This window comes from Acanthochromis polyacanthus, chromosome 13 (genome assembly GCF_021347895.1).
Source record: "Acanthochromis polyacanthus isolate Apoly-LR-REF ecotype Palm Island chromosome 13, KAUST_Apoly_ChrSc, whole genome shotgun sequence".
NCBI classification, from domain to species: Eukaryota; Metazoa; Chordata; class Actinopteri; family Pomacentridae; genus Acanthochromis; species Acanthochromis polyacanthus.
The window spans coordinates 25,357,271-25,379,340 of record NC_067125.1 but is presented as its reverse complement, the minus strand read 5'-3'; the positions used below and the strand labels follow the sequence as shown (position 1 = coordinate 25,379,340).

Sequence of the window (22,070 nt, the reverse complement as noted above, 5' to 3'; positions counted from 1 at the left end):
GACTTAAAAAGTTGGAAAAACACATATTTTTATAAATTTACTAAGTGTTTTCTCTACAAAACGCCCCCTAAAACAAGATGATTTCCTCTGCTGCTGACATTTTTAGCATTTTCAATTAAACTTCTGCTCAGTTTTTAAGTAAATTGTGCGAACTAATAAGAATGGCAACAAAAAGTGCAACAAATCCAACTGAAAAGAAGAACTTTTTTCCAGTCCAGAAAAGAAGAACAAAATGTGAAAACACCTGTACATTGTATCAGAGGTATTTCAGAAGCTGTGGTCTTCAAATATTCATCAATTAGTTGACCTGAAAAGTTAGAAAAAAAGAATTTTGCTTCACAAAATGCCCCCCAAAACAAAAATTTTCCCACTGCAGCTGACAATTGTATCATTTTTGATTAAACTTCTGCTCAAACTCTGCTGGAAAATATGGGAACTAAGAAAAATTACAACAAGAATGTGCAAGAAATCTAACAGAAATGTGGAATAATAAATAAAAACATCTGTCCATTGTAGCTGAGGCATGCAGAAGCTGCGGTGTTCCAGTATGCATGGATTAGTTGACCAGAAAAATTAAAAAAAGACAGATTTTTATACATTTATTAAATGTATGGTCTACAAAATGCACCTTCCAAAAAGACGGCTCTCCCTGCAGCTGACGCCTTTATCATTCTGATTAGTTCACACACTTTGTGACCTCCAGTAATTAGTGTCGCGACTCTGCTCGGCACCTAAAAGTGCAGCAGGAGTTTTACCAAAATACACTCACACGCTGCCGAGACAGACAGCAGATTTTACATGAAACATTGTAGCAGGTACGAACGACTGTCTGCATGTTAGAAACAGACTTTGTTGTCATTTTCACCTGTTAATGTGGTGACTGTCTCCTCATTTAGACATGCAGATACACAAATAAAGCACTGCTCTTTAGAGTTTAACTTCATTTAATGATGCAATATAAATATTAGACTTTTTCTAGCCGTTAACAAGCATTTATGAGCTGAATCTGCAGTTGTGTTTGGGATTTTACTTCCAAGAGACGGTCCAAACTCCTTTTATGCAGCTGAATAACTTCCATGTCCACCTCAGTGAGCATGAAGGTGTGTCAGTGGAGTTTTGTTCGCATTAGTGCCACCTGGATTCAATAAAACGCTGCTTACTCAAACACTGACCAGCGAGAAAACGCAGAGAAACCACGTTAAATGAAAGTGTCTTGTATCTAAATTGACTCTTTTTAATGAAATTTGTTTAGTGTACATTCGAGCAGGGACTTTTTCCTACTTTTGTAGGAGGAAATTATCAAAAGCTCTGAGTCCTGTGTGTCCTCACCAGCTCATTCAGTGACCTCTGTGGTGGAAAAGACCATTTACAAAGATCCACAAAGACTCTCATTGCTGCATAATACACTGACTGTCTAAACAAAAGTTACACACTCTAATATTTCATTGGACTCCCTTTAGCTCTGAGAAGGACACACATTCGCTGTGGCATCACTTTGATAAGCTTCTGCAGTGTTCTGTCCAGAGTTGCATAAATTTTTCACCAATATCTTCTATTGATGATGGGAGAGTCGGACAAAGTCTTCTCCAGAACATCCCAAAGATCCTGAGTGGGGCTGAGGTCTGGACTCTGTGGAGGACAATCCATCTCATGCTCCCTGATCCACTCATTCACAATGTGAGCCGCCATTTTTGTTCTGATTAGCCTCACTGATCTGTGGTTTTCTTAGAGCTACAGCCGTTTAGTCCTTTGAGTTCCCTTTGCATTGTGGGTGTGGAAATGTTCTTACTTTCACTATTAAACATAGCTGTGAGTTCTACTGTCGATTCCCTATGATCAGCCAAGAGTTTGTTCCTTGAAGATGATGGTTCTCCACTATCCTTCAGGTTTTAATAATGCGTTGGACAGTTCTTCTCCTGATTTTGGTAGTTTCAGAAATCTATTTAGTTGTTTTCTTTGCTTGATGCAAGCCAATAATTTGACCCTTCATAGACAGATTAACATCCTTTCCATGACCACAGGATATGTCTTCCATCATGGTTGTTTAAGAAATGAGAAGCTCCTCGCTGCATCAGCTAGGGTTAAAGAAGTTGTTGCAGCTGAAACATATTAATCACTGCAGGAATTATCTAATGGAAGGCTCTTACCGATTTGCTCTTTGACTTTTTTTAGACAGGCGATGTATTTTGGTTTGTAGCTGGCAATTAGGAGGTCTTTGGTTCACTCAGACCTTCTCGTATTCAACTATGATGTGTAAATACACTGAAGGAAACCTACACAGACAAACCGATAGGCAAAGACGAGCAGCTGAATCCACACCAAACATTCAGCTCAGGACAGCAGCTGCTCCCCCTGAAATACATCACACTTTCTCGAAAACGAGATCCAAGGCCTGCTGTCTCTATTTTCAGCCGTTTGGGATAAAAATAACTTCCAGGCAGCATTAGTTGCTGGAAAATTCATCCAGACATTCATTTACTGTAAGCAGAGGGCAGAGTGGATCTTATTTAGAGGCTGTTTTCTTGTTTTTTTTGGCTCGACCGGAGCATAAACAACCAGCAGCTGACAACTTCCAGGACAGAAAATCCCCGTACTGAATGTCACACAGCTACCAGGCTTTAATCACTGCAGGCTGAATGCTCTTCGCATTTTTGGAAATTGTCCCTTTTTAAGTGATTAAAACTTAATGGCAGATCAATCAAGTCTTGTGCAAACTCAGCAGCTGGACAGTAGCTGAAGAGGAGCATTATCCAGAGTAGAAAGCCGGACCTTTGAGCTCTGCTTTTACAGCCTGTGGTCTGTGTTAACTCAGTATTACCGATGCAGACAGGCCTGTTTGTGAAGCTTTTACAATCATTTTGATAGGATTCTATGTAGTTCTAAAAACTCTCCTGCAAAAGAAGCTAAACTCTTGAAATCATTTCAATATCAATGCAGGATTTAGTTTTGGAGTTCTTTCTTTGCTGAATCGGTAAAAATCTACTCTCATAAAACAAATTTGACTCCAGTTTTTGTGTGTGGCAACATGCACCAGGTATTTCTGTCCCTCTCAGACACAATCAGCCGTCTCTCTGCTCGTACAGACGCTCCACTATTTCACAAACTTTATCTCCTTCTCCTCCCTCCTTTATCGCGGAGGGGAAGCCCCGCCTCCCGCTGCCCTAATATGGGGGCATCTCTCTGCCCTCCGGCCAATCAGGCGGCCGGATGAGTCCCTCCTGGAGATGCCATGGGCCCGGTCCAGGCCTGAGGTCTCAGTGAGGGGAGCAACAGGATGGCTAATAAGAAGGGGCAAAGGCTTTAGACAGAGAGAAGAGAGAAAAGGTTTTAAAAAGTGTACCAACAGGAAGTAGAAGGGAAGCAGCTGAGTGACAGGAAGCGGCTGTGAGGGAGAGGTTGAAGTTGTGCTGCTGCAGGTGGACGTCTGTCACCTTTGAAGTGAAGCTGGAGGCTGAGCGTTAAGGTAGGCTTCATGGAGGAAAGCTTGAATACGGCCGGCTGACAGTCTGTTGCTGCTTTCTGGAAAATGTGCAGTCAGAGGTGGAAGTTTTATGTGTTGTTAGTGCTCAGAAGAGAGCAGGTGTCACAGCTGATATGTCACTATTGGGAACTGTTTGTGGAACTGCAGCAGCACGAGCGCATCTGTGTTTGCGTATTTCACTTCCAAATCTGCCTGAAAACTTTGTCTTAACTTTCTGAAATGTTGCTTTGACTCCGGGAGCTGGAGCGGGATGGTTTATGGAGCGGCCTGCAGACTCCACATTGCTGACTTTGGAGAGCATAACAATAGCGCGCTGTTTAAACGCAAAGACAGTTTTAGTAGGACAGCTGCCGCTTGTGTTTATTCCAGCGTGCCAGTTGCTGGTTACAAACACATGAGTATTCACTGGGGTTCGTGGTAACTATTTGCAGCGTGACACGTCGCCGTGCTCCGAGTTTATAGGAGTGTTTTGTAATCAGACCTGGGTCGAATGTCACTTGAAAATTGCTCGTGGCGTTTATTCAAACCGTTGGGAGTGTCGGCTGGGTGGGGTCGGCATCACTGAAGGCCACACATACTACAGTCAAATTAGTCCAAAAAATAGTTAAAATATGCTAAATATTAGACTTCAAGTTGTTGTTTTGTACATTAACAGACTCCTGAGTGCTATTTAGATGACCTTCAGTAGATTAAACCTGTGATAAATCAGCATAAACATATTTTTTTGCTTAAACACACCTTATCTGAGTCTATTGATACGGCCTCATGAGCTGTCAGAGCTGCTGGTGGCGGCGCTCGGTCATTTCAAATAGCCGCTGTCTTAATGTTACACACCAACGACAGCTGCAGTGTGATGGTCACAGGATCCACTTGGCCTCCAGCTCCGAGCTCAACCCTCAGCCTGGTATGTGTGGTCTCCCAAAGTGGCTGCCGAGGCCAAAACACACCCGCAAAGTGATGGAGCGTCTCCAATATGTGTACCAACGAGTTACGTAATCCATGATCAACAGACGCTGGGTCGTTGATTAGTTATCAGACGCTCTGATTGGACAGGATGAGGCTTTGCTGGTTGTTTATTTCTGTTGCCTTCATTATCGGTGCTCCTATTTAGCTCCATTAAGCAGAGATCTATTGCTAGTTTAAGTGAGCTGATTCATTGATTACGGCTGCTACTGCTTACCAAAGACTGGTTGTGAGTTTAAGTGGAGGAAATACAGCCAGGCTTGGTGTATTTTGGGAAAATACTGAAGCTAAACCCAGTATTAAGTTGCATTTTTGTTGCAGTGTCACCAACGTGGTGTTGAAATTTTATTGAGCGATAGATAGAAAGATACTTTATTCATTCCTTTGGTGAAATTCAACACATCCAATAGCTCACATGTGTTAAATTCAAGAAAAATGTACAAAAAAATGTGCAGTCATTGGCCAAAACTGCTGGTATGTCCAAGAAAAAGGTGCAAAAATTGTTGGTATTGGCAATAAAATAGAGTACAAAAGGTACAATGTGAAAATAAAGCTAATATTCGTAATCATAGCAGTGTGTGGGTGCTGCAGAATGGTCTGCTGCACCTCATCATCATTCTGCTGAGTGATTTGAGGTGATTTTTTTTATTAGTTGTTTCAAGATTTTCTAGTTTTATCTGCGTCTTTTCTTCATAATCATGAAAGCTGTGTTGGAAATTCTAAATAAAAGAACATTTTGGATGCTAATTCAGGAGGAGCCTCATCTGAAGAAATAGTAAAACCCATCAGAAGAGTAAATTCTCAAACTAAATTATAGGAATTTGACATTTAGAATTAAATACTATCAAGTGTAGCATGTTTTTAGTCTAAATCCTGATTATCCCAGAGGACTATTGACACCTGGGGATCACTAGTAATTTGAAATAATTTAGGAAATCTGCAATAAAAATTCCAAACCACCGGCCATATTTTGCAAAAACACAAAACTTCTCTATTGATGTTACTTTTAGGCACATTTGCATCAAGGAAAAACCCTCTGATTTGTTTGTTTCTTTCTCTAATCCAATCCCAACTGGGTGGAGCTAAATCCAAAATGCAGTGATGGTGCAGAAATGTTTGGAACATTTACATATGCAGAGATTCACCAGCAGAACCAAACACTCCTGACTTTTTGCACAATCCAGATCTTTGTAAAAGTTGCATTTTCAAAACAGTAGCACAGAGATGGCAGAAATGGAAGACATCTATTCAAAGTCTGCACCCCAGGAGTCAGACTGCTGTGAACATGCCTTATAGTCCATGAAATAAACTGAACAAATACTGTAAAACTTTTTTAAAGCAGTTCTGAGTGCTTGTCAGACCCTTAATCAAATTTGCAATCCTTTTTTCCTCAATATCTGTGTAAAAAAATACAGATCCACGATCTTCCTTGAGGTATGAGGTCAGAAGTCTTGCATTCCTTGGTGATTTTTGTATATTTTTTAATTTCCTGTAACATTATCTTCATCATTTATTGAACAATTACCATAATGTGTGTCCTGAATTCACTTCTTCTGTGTCTGCAGCTCAGCACCATGAACAAAAAAATGTATTTGTGCTTCCCTGAGAGTCGAAAATCCCCTCAAAAATGGTCTTTTATTGATTTATTATTCCACTTCCATGCAGTTGTGGAATTAGTAACACCGAGGCTAAAATATCCTCTCTTTTAAATGTGTGTGAACGTGAGCTTAGGTGCAGGTTTTAGAACGTTTTGGAGACATCATGAACATCTAAATGAATGCTGTTTGATGTTGGTTTGGGATCTGTGTGGAAAATGAAGGTGATATTTGTGTGTGGACCCCCGGAGCTGAGCGTAAATGACGTCAGGAACCAAATGATGGATGATGATAGCAGCTTCCTGGCAACAAACTCTGGGTGGAGTGGGTTTTAGAGCAGCGTTTACAGGGTCAAGTGGGGTTGCGGGTGGATTTTTGTGGCTTCAAGAGGGCAGACCTGGTGAGGAAGTGGCGCTTGACGTAGGAAAGAGCGTGAACTTCCCTGTTTGAACACCGGAACGCTGAGAGGATTTAGCAGGAAGGAAGACTCGTGTAAACAAACGACTGCAGAGCTCATGACATTTAACGTTTGGGATCCTGCTGAAATGAGTTTATTTGCTGAGTCTGAGGCAGTTTTTTTAATCCTCACATGATCAGATTTATGTTTCTGTGTGTGAGGTTCACCGTGTGAGGAGTGAATCTGTCAAAAATATCTCCTTTTTCCTGTTTACATGGAGACATTTCCCGTCCAGCGGCGGACGCCTGCGGGTGTGTCGGGTTTGGTTCATCAGATGTCTCCAGCGTTCAGGAAACATGCTGGGATCTATCTCAATCATCTTGAATGGGTTGGACGTTACGCCGCTGTTATCTGGGGAGAATCGCAGCAGCAGCAACGCCTCTGAAATCTCCAGCCTCAGTGGGAATGAAATCCCTGCTGACTGGGTGCCACGTTGCTCAGACTGTGTGTGCTGCAGCTTTTACTGCGTTTACGTTCACCTGTTGAACGTTATTTTACCGTTTTGCTCCAGAATGATGCAGAACTTAAACCTTCTGGCAGTGTTCAGAGTCCAGATGTAGAAAATGTGTGTTTTTATGATCAGTATTCAGTTATTGAGGACATAATGTAGCTTGTGAAGGTTATTTTGGAGGAACAGCACAATAAAAAAAAAAAAAAAGAGATGACCTTTATATCCATCCATCCATTCTCTATACACTGCTTTTTCCTGGAGCCTATCCCAGCTGACTCGGGCGAAGATGAACTTCATATTTTCTTTAAAAATCTGTAGCTCACAGCCACTTTTTTTAAATGAGCAAATTTAAGAAATTGTGGCCATAATTATTGTAATTGTGTTTTTTAACTGTTTAAAAATTGCTGACTTCCAAGCTTGCATGTCTAATTGTATGGATTTTTTTTCTTCCTATTTTGTAAATATTTGGCAGCTTAAAAAATGTGTTCATAATTAGAATATTTCTTTCAAAAAAATTTGCCAACTTCAAAACTCGTGTTCATAATTATTGTAATTATTTCTTCCAATTGTTTAAAAACTTGCATTCCTCTTTATAGTAATTAATTTTTTTTAGCATTTCTTAAAAATAATTAGTGAACTTTAAAACTTGTGTCCATTATAGCTGTACTTATTTTTTTCATTTTCTTAAAAATTTGCCAACTTAAAAACTTCACAAATGTTTAAATATAAAAAATTACCATAATTATGAGCACATTCACCAGCTTAAAAGCTTGTTTATAATCATAGCATTTCCTTTTTTAAAAATTGCCAAATTAAAAACTTGTGCTCATATTTATGGTAATTAAATAAATGACATTTGAAGATTCTTTTTTTTTTAATAAAGTTGAAATGCTACAAATTTTTAGAATTAATCAACTAAAAAAAAACATCCTGATCAAGGCTAATTTTTAATTGGTTTGATCTAACAGGAAAAAAACTAAGAATTTTTTGTTTGTCACAACTCAAAAGGATTCATGTTCAGCCTTATTTTTTAAAGTTTTACATGATATTTTAAAGTGCAGCAACATCTTTCCCTCAGATCCTCCTTTTCTGGCAGTCTTTCAACTTTCACACCTCTGATAAAGCACAGAGGCTTCTCCCTTAAAAACACATCAGGTTATGTAACGTCGTGACCTTTTGCAGTGCAAAATCAGACCTCTTTCCAGAGACGATGTCCTTGTTAACTGGATAAAACGCAGAGCCCCTCGTACGAACCTTAAATCACCACAACAACACGACTTGCTGCGTTAACGGCTGCTGAAGCTGGTTTCGTTTCAGGTAAACCGACCCTTTAACTGTTCACGCCCGCCGTTCTCTGCCAAAACGTGTCTGATAATTATTTATATTTGAGTCTCTGGCCTTAGAGTCCTGCGCTGTTTGAGCAGTGGTTGCCGTGGAGACGCAGTGATGTGTCCGTACACGCATTGGTGCAAACATGGCTGCCTTCCTGTCACTTTCCAGCCTCTTTTCTGCCACTTTTTGCCTTGTCAAATCTGCCTCCAGAGTCTCGTGTTGTTTGTGGAAGTATTTACAGCCCAGAATAGAAACAGTTTTCCTCCTCATTGTCCCTAAATTTAGACCCACTAAGCTTGGCGTTATCTGCTGAGACTGCCACCAATTGTGAGAGTGTGTTTCGGTATTTCCTCCGTGTGTGAACTCTTACATAAGGACGTGAGGAGAAAACATATTTCTGTCTATCTGGCCCGGTGCTGATAATACCTCTGTCACAAACGCGTCCTCAGCTGTCCGTCATGTGCTGCTGCCGAGCGTGATGTCAAAGAAATCTCAAAGGCCGGATTGGTTTTGGTGTTTTCTTTGGGCGGACACCTGACGCTGCAGCGCGTCCGTTAAGGTGCCAACTATAACATCATTAACTTGTCCATCTCTTAATAGGCTTAGGAGCAGGATTAGAGCAGCGGGGTCGGTTTCACCAGGCTGCAGCTGGAAGTCAGAGCAGGACAGCAGCGACTATTCAGCTCACATCCCATCGTCACGTCCCCCAGATGGATCACAATCACAGCCGTCGGCCTCTCTTACAGACGGCAGACTTCTCCTGACAAGTACCGTCTCGATGCTGAAGTGGAGAGTCATTGTTGTTCCGACACAAAAAGAGAGCAGAGAAAGAAGGGGGGGGAGGCCTGACTTGGAGCTCAGTGTGTTCAGGAATTAGGTGTCAAAGTCGGTGTGTAGAGGTCACTGGATGGATGATGAGAACCGCTTTCATGTGCTGCATTGAAGCTGGAAGTCAAGTTAGAGTGTTTTTCTACAGCACAAAATATATGGTGTGCACTACCAGCCAAAAGTCTAGCCTTCTCATGTAATGTTTTCTTTATTTTAATGACTGTTTACATTTTAGATTCTCACAGAAACTATGAATGACCACATACGGAACAAGAGAAGCACTCAGAGCAGTTCTCCACCAAGGTTGCCGAGTCTTTGTACGATTTCCGACGGATGAAATCTTCAATAAAAAATGACCTTGCGCTGAGCACAGGTGTGTGTTCTGCATGTGTATGTTATGTACGGATACCGAATCACGTGACCTAAGTATGTAGCAGGCGGTGGGAATTGATGGGACTCAGAAACACCCCCACAATTTAATCAGTTGTTCTTTGTATCGTTTTGGACCGATAAGTCCTGATAAGTCCACAGCGTTAGATTTGTAGTAGGATCACAATCATGTGATCTTCAATGTTATTTTTATAATTATTATAACCTAATCATTATAAATACTGAGGCTAAGACCCTGGAACATGTTTAATTATGGGGATTAACCTGACTTAAGCTTATGTTATGTCACAGATCATAAGCTGGACTTCAATTCTACAAAAGCCATCATGGAATTTCTTGTTTTTTGCTTTGTTTTGTTTTTTATTATTCAAAGGTGGCAGTTTTGGAGAAAAAAAAGCTTAATGGTATCTCAGGACACCCTTATCAAGGTTTTAAAGACTGTAGCTGGTGAAAATGTGAGTTTTTTACCCTGTTAACATGTGTGTATGGTATCTTTTTTTGTATGTTTAAAGGCATCTAATGTGTGAAAGTTCCACCTTAAAACCCATCAATGACTGTCAAAAACACAGATCCAGACTTTCATGGTTTTATACAGAATAATGCATCCTGATCTTCCTCAGAATGAGTTAGTGGTTCCAATATGTTCAGTTAAATGACTCCAATATTACCACTTGCCTTTTTCAGCAGAATAACGTAGTTTTACTGCATCAGAGTGGAGATGTTGGTGAGCTGGAGTGCTCGAGGTGCACCGGACAGGAAGCGGGGACTTCATGTTTCTGCAACTTCAAGAAAGAGCAGCGTAGTGGTGTTTCTAAGCTGTTTAAGGCCGGAAAGGGTTGATTTAATAGAAAAAAAACTTCTAAATATGCAGCTTTGATAAACCGAGGTGAGTTTTTGGGTGGGTTTTCAGGGCGAGAATTATTTCTTTCCACACTTTATTTTGAAGCTGCTGCTCTGCTCATGCAATAGAAGAAGTAGTGAAAACGGAGAATGAACGAGGAAACGGGCAGCTGTTTACAGGGATCAGCTGTTTTAGGAGACGAACCGAGGACGTACGTGAGTCACTCTGCTGTTATTTATTTGTGCACACTTTTGCAGAACACTGAGAGGCTTCTTCATAGCACTAATGCTTGAAGTCAGTGGGTAGATTGTCGATGTTTAAGGTTGCATGTAAGGTCACAAAAACGGAAATCTTGCAGGGATGTTTCTCCTCACTGTGACTACAATTAATCCCAGTGTATGTAGATAAAAAGCTGTCAAATGATTTGCATGTAAAACTTGCAGAAGCAGCTTTTTTTTTTTTTTTTTGCTCTTCAAAAGGTGCTGTCAGGCCCAGTTTAAGCCGTCTCCTCCACTCCACAAACCCTTCCTCGTTATCAAGTCAGCTGGAGACAAGTTAATCCAGCGGCTGTTACAGGCCGACAGCAACAACGCGCTCAGAAGAGAGGCTCTTTAGCTACGTATCAGGAATTTAAACATTTTACACCGGCTGGATTCATTTACATTTACAAGGCGGCATGTGTTTAAAAATAGTCCAGGAGTCGTGCAGCGTTCCCGACGTGAAGCATGTGTTCACTTGTTTGTTCCTTTCTTGATTCGCCCTGCTGGATGTTTCTCATGGTTTTGTCATTTTGACTCTCGGTACAAAGCCCTGTGATCAGATCTGGGGTCTGTCGGAGTGTAAACAGCCAGAGAGGCTGAGTGGAGAGAAGATGAACGTTTGATGTTGATCTGCGCCGCGGCGAGAATACCAACAGCTCGACAACCCAGACCTCTTATTCTTTCATTTATTTGAGGTGAAATCTGCTTTTCACAACCCCACTGGACTGGGTTTTTGTCCTCTGAAGGCCCATTGTTTAGGAGAAGACGAGCACGCTGCTTTATTCGAACGCAGAGGAGTCGGATAAACATGTCAGCACATTTACAGTGGCAAGAAAAAGCTCAAATTGGTATTTTTTTTTTCATATTTTCCCCATTTTGATGTTTAAATCATCAAACAAATGTAAATATCAGACAAAGATAACCCAAGTAAATACAAAATGCAGTTTTTAAATGATGATTTTATTTATTACGGACAAAAAAAAGCTATTCAAAGCTACCTGGCCCTGTGTGAAAAACAGATACTTTAAAAAAAATATGAATTTGAGAAGGGGGCAAATACTTTTTCACGGCACTGTAAATGAAATTCAGAGTAACTGTCAGATCAAAACTGTATCACATCGACTCATTTGTGACTAAATTTCCATTTAATTTCCATTTCTGTGTCTGGATTTGGAGGCACATTTAACAAAGACATTGATCCCTGAATGGGTTCCAGCAGCTTTTCCATTTTTGGAAGCAACGTAAACAAATTGCATCAAATTAGTCGCACGCAATTGTATTCAATTTATCCTAATTAAGTTTACAAGTAAAATTAGTGTTACTTTATTCATTGAATTCATCTCAAATTAGTATTTCTGCAGCTTAGTTTTAAGGAAAGTCAAGTTTAAGTTTCCAATTTTTCAAATTTTGGTATAAATTTTACCCAAAGTGTAAAACACAAAACCTGATTTTGTCATCAGCCGTGTGTTTTTTTTTTTTTTCCTTTTCTTTATTTTGTAATCAAACTGGAAGAAAACTGCAGTTGAGTTGCAGCACAAAAGTACAAAACCACAGTGGTCAAACATGCAATTAGAGTAAAATTATCCTAATTAAGTTTACATGTAAAATTATTGTCCACTTAAATCATTTAATTCCTCTCAAACGACCATTGCTGCAGCTCAATTTTAGGGAAAGTCGAGTAGAAATGTACAATTTTCCCTGCTTAGATATTTGCTTAACCTCAGTGTGAAATGAAAACCTCACTGTTGTCATCAGACGTATTTTTTTTCCCTTTTCTTTGCTCTGTAATCTTACAGAAAGAAAACAGCGACTGAGTTGAAGCACAAAGATCAGAAAAAACACACAATGCTAAAAGTGCAGGAAACCTCATTTTTGCCAAAATCAGGACACCTGTTTAAAGTAAATTCACCTTGATAGAAATCACAAAAGTAAACCGCTAATTTACTTATTATAATACACTGAACTGAAGGTAAATTTCTCTGAAATGAAGTTGAAATATTTGCTGATGAAGATGTTGCATGTTGGAAATGTACTTTAAAATAATCTACAAGGCTCTGTTCTGATGTGTTGACAAACATTAAGCTTTTCATTATCGTTAAAAATACCTCCTCAGGACACCACTAGAGCAGCAGGTTGATCAGTGGAGGTCTGCACATGTTAAACTGACCTATAATAAGACGAGCTGCAGGCATTTCAAATCTTCACCTCCTCCTTCCCTCCATTCCTCAGCTCCATCCAGGGAGTTCCACCTGCTGCCGTCCGTCCGTCCGTCTGCTGCCACACAGAGCTGCAGTTTAAAGCTGCAGTTTAAAGCTGAAATTTAAGGCTAAAGGTTCAAGCTTAATATGAAAGCTGTAGTTTAAAGCTGAAATTTAAATCTTAAGCCAAAGTTTTGTGCAAATTTAGCTGCAGCTGACCTTGTTGGTGCTTTATACCTGCAATATTGTGCTTTCTCCTTCATAGGTGAGGTAAATTTTCATTTGGATTTTTAAAAAAAACATAAAAGTTAAAACTTTCTGTCCTGAAGGAAATTCCTGTGCCAGATATCGCTGAGATGCTTTTTCCAAACTTAAACCATGAGATTTTAAAACTGATTTACTGTTTTTCTCAGTTTCCAGCTCAAATTCAAAGATGAAAAACATTAATTTAATTAGAACTTTCATTTGAATGTTTAATATTCAGCTACCCGCAGTTTAAGATGTGATAAAACTTCATTAATCCTGAAGGAAGCTTTTGTGCCGGGTATCGCTCAAAAAACCCAAAACGACATAACATAAGAAATTGATCGCCTTAAAAGTAGAAAAGCAATAAGAAAAAGTGTGATACATGTGATACATGCATGAAATAGAATTAATAAGCTATAGAATGGAATAGAACAATATAAATTAATGCTGGCAATTATCCAGATGTAATAAGTAATATAACATGAAAATGAAAGATTGCACCTGAAAAATTTGAGATATAGCAACAATCCTGTACATGAAAGTGAAATATTGCACGTATAATCAGAATGCTGCAAATCATAATGAATTATTACACATTAAACTGAAATATTACAGCTGAGAAATGAGAATATTTCACATAAAATAAAATGCTACACATGATACAACCACTGATGTTGCACAAGCTATTGATAAAAGTAGTATTGCAGATTAATACTGATGATAAAAGTTCTATATTTTTTTTATCTAAAAACTACCATTCTGACAGGGGAGACGATGATTTCTGTGCAGCTATTTACGCTCTATTTTAATGCAGCACAGCTGCTCCTTTATACTCTGAGTGCCTCTTGCAGCCTTCAGTGTGGAGCTGCACCTGTCGCTGCTGAAAGTAATAAAATATGAGTCACTCAGCGCAGAAATATTAGTCAGAAAGCTTTGATGTGGTCAGCTGAATGTCCACTTGATGAGCTGGTGGACAAAACTTCATTGTCTGGCACATTTTCTGTCAAAATTATGAATCTCAGTGTGAAAAAGTAGATTTTTATGTGTCATGAGGCAGGACAAACAAATAGCTCTGAGTGGAGTCGTGTGTTATGAATCCTGCTACTCTTCATGTCTCATCACTTCAGATGGTATCGGTCTTGTCTAAAGTGTCTCCAGAGCTTCATCTATTCTGTAGTGAATGTCTGCTATGTGACCCGTTAGACACCCGATAGCTCCGACCCGCCCGGACAGCTCCACGTCCAGCTGACACCACCCGACATTCACTCCCCTAAAACAGAGATCACAATGAGGAGGGATTCCTGAACTGAGCTTCCACACATTTAGTCAGTAATGAAGTCTTTCAAATAATTCCTATTGACAGGACTCTGTTCATCATTTAAACAGACATCATTTGCTCTGGATAAACTTATTGAGTTCAGCCAACTTCTGAAGAAAAATATGTTCAACCAACAAACTGTGTTGAGTCAGAGGAAGCAGGTTTTCCTTTACAATCAAATGTATTTTTATTTACCATTTACTGAATGATGGTAGCATAGAAACAAGTATTTAAGTTGATTATTCATAAAAAAAAAAATCAAGCTGATTCAACTAGTATTTCCAGGTTGAATATTTATTCATTAAAATCCAGCTGTTTCAACTGGTATTTCTATAATATTTCAAAGATTTTTTTTTTCAGTGTTGTGTATTCAGCGACTATAATTACAATTCACATTAATTTAAAAAGAAAAATAAACGACTTAAATGTTAATGAAGTAGGGTTATAGGTAGTGTATAAAAAAGAAATTCATTTAGTTACTTCATCTTTAGTTTAGGCTTGTAGGCGGATCATTGAATAAATAAATTGCATCAAATTAGAAAGTAAAAAAATCAAGTTGTTCCAGCTAGTATTTCCATTTTAATATGTATTTATTTAGCTGTTTCATACTTAAATACCAGGCTATTTTTGTTAAGTGACCTCATCTTGACTTTAGGTTTTTAAGTGGATTATTGATTTAAAAATAATTAATTAAAAATGTAAAAAAAAATCTAATTGTTTCAACTATTATTGCCATGTTGAATATTTATTTATTTTAAAATTGTAATTTATCTATTAGTTTATTATCTACTTATTTTTGCTGTTTTGTAACTAAATGCCTCATGTCACATTGAGGAAAGCGGAATTCCTGACCTCACAGTGAAGAAACATGAAGTTCTCAAGCTAATTTCATTAAGTTACCTCATCTTCAGTCTGGGCTTAGGCTTTTTAGCTGATTATTATAATATATAGTTGATTATAATAAAAGTCAAGTTGTTCCAACTACAATTTCAAGGTTAAAAAAAATTTTTAGTGTTTTTTTTTTTCTGAGGTTTTTAGTTGGTAAATTAAAAAAAAAAAAAGTAAATAAATTGAGGAAACTCAACATTAAGTTACCTCAGCTTGAATTCAGTTTTGATGTTGATTGTTCATAAAAATGTAGTTATTCCTCCTGACATTTCCATAATATTTAAAAGATGTTATAATGTTATTTCCCTAAATGCCATAATCATGAGCACGGGTTTTTAAGTTGGCAAACATTTTAAAAATTAAATTACCTGAATTTTTTTTGTTAGGAACCAAAACCCTGAATTCAATTTAAAGTTAAACATCGTTTTAGAACCAATTTCTTCAAATTTACCTCAACTTGACTTTAGTTTTTAGCTTTTAGGTTGATTATTCACCGAAAGTTGAGTTATTCCAAAAAATATTTCTGTGTTGTTTAAAGGATGTTTCGGTGTCATGCACTTTGAAAATAAGGTTGCTCCAGTGTTAAGTAGGAAGGACATGAAATCAAATTTTAAGTTCCCTCAACTTGAAATGAGGTTTAAATCGACTAACGTTCAAATATCAGTTTAAATTAGCAGAAATGCCAACATTATTACCTCAACCCAACTCATCCTAACAATGCTGTGACTGGATTTTTCTTTAAATCTGTAGAGTCTTTACCCTGCAGCTATGAATTCACACTAAAACTGTTTGAGCATTCTGATAGACAGTTTCTTGTTTCAGACTTTCTGTTCTGTAAGTTTCTGAACTAAACCTGCATTTTATAGTGAGTGTACCAAACGCTTAACTTCAGTGGTTCCTGCTGCTTCGTTACTGCTTTTCCAGCTTAGATCAGCTGTTTGTGGCGAGCAGGTGGACGATGTGAGCCGAATATCAAACTCTTATGAAAACAGTCTGACGGCCTCACATGTCAGAATCAAAGCATGTGGAAGAAAAACGGCAGAATCAGGTCAGCGGTCGACTCTCAGTCTGGTTTAAAGTAGTTTGTTTCCACAGTTTACATGCAACAGCGTCATGATCTCTGCTGATTTCTGTTTTTAGTGGTTCCTAATGTTTGTGCACCATCTGAGAAGTAAAGGTGGAAACTTGCTGCAATGGCACATAAATAAAGCAGATTTCTACTGCGTCACTGCTGCAGGTTACAGACAGTAAGAAGCTTAACTTGTTCATTTTTTGCAGCATCTTTTGAAATGCAGAGAGTCTGTTTCACTGGGATTCAGTTCAAGATGATGAGCTCAAACTTTATATCCAACTCTGCTCTTTTTACTTATATGGAGTCCTCCTTGTCCTGAGGTGACGTGAAGCTTCAGCTGCTGAATATATCACACCTTTATACCCACATTTTCCACTTTTTAGTGCCAATGACGTCCATCAAATTGAGGTTTATTGTGCAAAGATTTGTCTAGTTGGTTCCCTCAGAGTGTGGATGGAGGCTTGTGCAGACGGTTTGAACCCGACCAGCTGGTGTGAAGGAACGACCGAGTCGACGGAAAGAATGTGAAGACCGCCGGAGGCCTCATGCCTCCATATCAGAGCCTGCAGCTCCATATGCTCGGGCCTGACACCAATGCCTGACGTTACATTTTCGTAAGCACGCTACAGAGGCTAATTTAGCGTCACATGACACCGTTATGTTTTGCTGGCATGTCGCTGGTGGCGGCTGTCCTCCTTCACATACTCAGAGCTTTATGTAATCAAATGTCCACTAAGCAGCATTTTCTAAAACCACTCCTGATTTTATTTCACGTTTCAGTTTGCAAAACAAATCTGCAGAAATTTATTGTGCACTCAAAGTTTTGTGCTGATTATTCAAAAACGAGTTGTTCCAACAGTGTTTTCATGATTTTTAATTTTTTTTCACATCTGACTCGAACCATGATATTTATTATCGTTTCCATAATTATAAACGCAAGCAAACATTTAAAAAATTAAATTAAGCCAATGTCATTAAATTACATAAATTTGATATTAATTTTTAAGTTGTTTTTTTAAAAAAAATCTGGTTGAACCAACCATGTTTTAATTTTATTTTATTTATTGCTAAAGAAAGCACTTTTTTTTCTTTGTGATTTTCAGTTCCTGATACTATTTTACATTTGCAAAACAAATGTGCAGTCAAGTTTTTAAGCTCATTATTTACAGAAAAAGGTTTTTTCCAACAATACTTTCAGAATATTTAACAGATTTTAAAACATTTATTTCTTTCATAATTACAATCATAGATTTTTAAATTGGCAAACATATTAAAAAATTTAGTAGAAGACGCTTTAACTGTGTCATAACGGTTAGTACTGGAACTCACTTTCCAATAAAGGCTTTTCTGAACTTCAGGTAAATATTTGTGCAGTGCTGCGAAATGTAAAGAAAATACAGATTTGATATTATTTTCTTTGGGATTTTATTTATTTATTATGTACTTGAATAAACAAATTCTGAACACAGGTTTTTAGGTGTTCTATCAATCCCTGGACATTTTCCCATCTTCTTTTCCTCTAGAAGTTATTAACTGTGATGCTTTATTAAAACACTGACAGACTGAACAATAGAAAATATATGAAAGCGAACACACAAATCCGTCAAAGCTCTTGCAGAACAATTAACTTCCTTTCCTACTTCGATCCATTTTTCTCCTCTTTAAAGGATCCTGAAGTTACTGGGCAGATTTGGCTACTCGTGTTTATGGACTTTTATCTGCAAGAAGATCAGCGGAGTAAATACAGGAACTGGATTTCCACTTTCATCCTTTTATGTTGTTTGACAAAGACTCGAAGAATGAGCAACACTTTCCTGACGTCTAAAGAGAAAAGCATTAACATTATTAATGTTTCTTTGTGTGTTTCAGACTCTGACAGAGACCAAGAGGACAGCCATGTTTTCAACCAGAGCAGAGATCCAGCCGTATGTAAAAAAGAAACAAACAAATATATAGAAAACTGTCACGACACCAAAGTTAACAAGAAAGATACTCAACACCAACAGTTGCTAGAGTTACTGGCAGATCCTGGGATGAAATTTGGTCTTCTTGGAGACTTTTTCTTGCTTCAGTTGCTTGCTACCAATCTTGGACAAATTTGTTTGAATCTATGCCATTTATAGATGATTTCTCCTCACCAAATTCATTGGCATCCAAAATATGGATTCTGAAAGCCTTACTGAGTCATTTGGAGAACATGGGAACCTAAATTTCAGACGTTTGTAGAAGAAAAGTTCAATTTGTCACTTCTTAAGGAGTTTCTAGTCATTGGCAGCTACTGTGGAACTCTTGATTCATATTTTATGGATATGAAGTTGGGTCATTCCACCTTTATTCATCGAATGCCCCATCTTCAATTTGACTGCTTTTTTTTTTTTTTAAAAAGTGTTGACTATTGATTCAGTTGACATGTAAAAAATCTGGGCTCATAGGTAACATTAGTTATTGAGTTAAAACTCTTAAAGAAGGTGGGGTCATGTTGATTTCTTGTTGCCAATCTGTGGATCGAAGTTTGAAGAGCCATAACTTGAGAAATAATGTAGCTGGAGTCCTGAAATGTTGCAGGTTCATTGATATGTACATGTGGTCTTCAACGGTACAGCCTTGCTCTGATAGAATAAAACAAACCAGCTATATGATGGCGAAACTTTAGCCAAAAATATCAATGTTTCTATGTCTACGCTGATATTCCAACAACCATAAAACCTTTATTTTTCACCCTAAGAAGTTGATTGACACCAATGTGAGCTTTAAAATGAAGAGTATGGTGCCAGTCAGAGACATTTTATGAGAAAAAAAATTACATTTATCCATTTTTTTTTGCATTTATGGCCAATATCTGAACATGCATTGAGCTGGTCTGATGGTGAAACTACTACAGTAATGTCCCAACTGGAAGTGTAATGAAATGTTTTAAAGATCACAATTTTCCAACTAGTAGTCCTGTACCATTGAAGACAACATGTACAGTACATTTCAATGAATCTGTAACATGTCAGGACTCCAGCTACGTTTACAAGTTATGGCACTTCAAACATTGATCCACAGATTGGTGCAAAGAAAACGGCACAAAAATGAACATGACCCCACCTTCTTTAAAAGCTTGTCACTCAGAAACTGTCACCTATGATCTCCCATATGGTCAACTCAGTCAGTATTCACCAGTTTGAAATGGATGGATGGATGATATTGGATGGATGGATGGATGGATGGATGGATGGATGATAGCTGGATGGTTGAATGGATGGATGATAATGGATGGATGGATGGAATTTAGATTTGGGGGTTATCAAGGTATCCAGCAGTCCACACATGCTATATTTAAGAAAAATAAGGAGATATAATCTGTAAAATAACATCCAAATCGTGCTGATGGAAGAAATAAGGCACGAAATCGTGCTGGTATTTAACAAAGAAATTCTATATAGATACTTTATTCAATCCACTTGGAGAACTTGAAGGTATCCAGTCGCTTACACATGTTGAAAAGTAAGGAAAAAGAAGAAATAAGCTGCAATAAGGCCAAGAAAAAAACAGATGATGCTGGTACAATAAAAGAGTATTAAAAAGTCTAAATACGGTATAATAAAAATAACAACAAATAATGTCCTATAGAAGGGAGGCTGTGGTCCTGGTGGACACAGGATTATTGCACAGTTGAGAGAAAATGTTAGAAAAGCTGTGCCATTTGTTTGACTTTATGATCTTCATCTTTATTTCTTTGGGCACAGAAAATCCAATGTTTGCTCGTTCAAATATGTTGTAAAAATCAGCAGCTTCCAGTCGTTTTTTCCACATGAGCGTTCACACAGTAACAACACTTTAACTCAGCGGAGCAACTCTTTATGTGATCGCAGTTTGATGACTGAAACGAGCGTGGACAGATGCTGGTTATGGAGCACAGCAGTAGTGTTTTACTGACAACGTCAAGCTGCACATGTATTTCACATTTAGTGCATTATTACACTTTTATGAAGAGAGCTGTGTGTTACTTTCGATGCACCTCATAAACAGGATGGTTTATCGTTCAGGCTTTAATGTTTGCGGGCTGCAAAAGTATGTGTTTAGATTATTTCCACCCAGTGAGTGATATGATAGGAGAGAATTCAGTCGACGAAGCATAATAACTTTATTTTACAGGAAGGAATAATCAGATTTGTAAATGCACAGAAAACAAGGAAACAAAATGCAGTTTAACATCTAAACTGAAGAGCAAAAATGCAAAGTTATTGCATATCTTACCATCTTAGGCCTCAAGTTTATAGTTTGAGATGAAATTTGCAGTTACATTAGGTTTTTACAGATTTATTTATGAAAAAGTTCATGAAGCAAAAGTCAGAAGTTTGCACACACCTTCTCATTCAATGGTTTTTCTTTATTTTCATTGTAGATTCTCATTGAAGGCACAAAACTTTGAATGAACACATATAAAATTATGTAGTAAACAAGAAAGCAGAAAATAAATTAAAGCATGTTTTAGTTTTTAGGTTCCTTAAAATTGCTGCAATTTGCTTTGATTACTTCTTTGCAAACTCCTGCCATACTCTGGATGAGCTTCATGAGGTAGTCCCCTGAAATGGTTTCCATTTCACAGGTGTGCCTTGTCAAGGTTAATTTGTGAAATATCTTGCCCTCTAAATGGGGTTGGGACCATCAGTTGTGTTGTGCAGAAGTCTGGTTGGTACACAGTTGACAGCCCTGTTTAACTGTTAGAATCCATATGATGGCAAGAACCAATCAGCTAAGTAAAGACAAACCACAGTCCATCAATACTTTAAGAGCTGAAGGTCAGTCAGTCCGGAAAATTGCAAAAACTTTGAATGTATCCCCAAGTGCAGCTGCAAAAACCATCATGCCCTACAACCAAACTGGCTCACGAGGACCGCTCTAGAAAAGGAAGACCAAGAGTCACCTCTGGTGCTGAGGAGAAGTTCATCCGAGTCTCCAGCCTCAGAAATGGCAAGTTAACAGCACCTCAGATTAAAGCCCAGATAAATGCCACACCGAGTTCTAGTACCACACACATCTCTACAACTGTTCAGAGGAGACTGAACCAATCAGGCCTTTATGATCAAATAGATGCTAAGAAACCACTACTAAGGAAAAGCAACAAGCAGAAGAGATTTGTTTGAGCCAAGAAACACAAGGAATGGACATCAGACCAGTGGAAATCTGTGCTATGGTCTGAGTCCAAATTTAAGATCTTTGGTTCCACCTGCTGGGTCTTTGCGTGACACAGAAAAGGTGAACGGATGGTCTCAACATGTATGGTTCCCATTGTGAAGCATGGAGGAGGAGGTGTGATGGTGTGGGGGTGTTTTGCTGGTGACACTGTTGGGGATTTATTCCAAATTGAAGGAACACTGAACCAGCATGGCTACCACAGCATCCTGCAGCGACATGCCATCCCGTTCAGTTGGACCGTCATTTATTCTTCAACAGGACAACGACCCCAAACACACCTCCAGGCTGTGGAAGGACTATCTGACCAAGAAGAAGATGATGGAGTGCTGCATCAGATGACCTGGCCTCCACAGTCACCTGACCTAAACCCAATCCAGATGGTTTGAGATGAGATGAGATGGACCACAGAGTGAAGAAGACATAAAGGTCCAACACGTGCTCAGCATCTCTGGGAACTCCTTTAAGACTGTTGGAAAACCATTTCAGGTTCTCCCTCATGAAGCTAATCCAGAGAATGCCAAGAGTGTTCAAAACAAAGGGTTACTGCTTTGAAGAATCTAAAATAT

General features: G+C 38.5%; 1 protein-coding gene across 1 annotated transcript in view; it reads left to right on the top strand.

Annotated features, from left to right (window-relative positions):
• Positions 1–22,070, top strand: part of prx (periaxin) — a 59,960-nt gene that overhangs the window by 11,530 nt on the left and 26,360 nt on the right. Inside the window, exons 3-4 of the mRNA XM_051958263.1 lie at positions 4,325–4,385; positions 18,190–18,245. Coding sequence (XP_051814223.1) covers positions 4,325–4,385; positions 18,190–18,245 — 117 coding nt within the window. The remainder of the gene's footprint in view (positions 1–4,324; positions 4,386–18,189; positions 18,246–22,070) is intronic.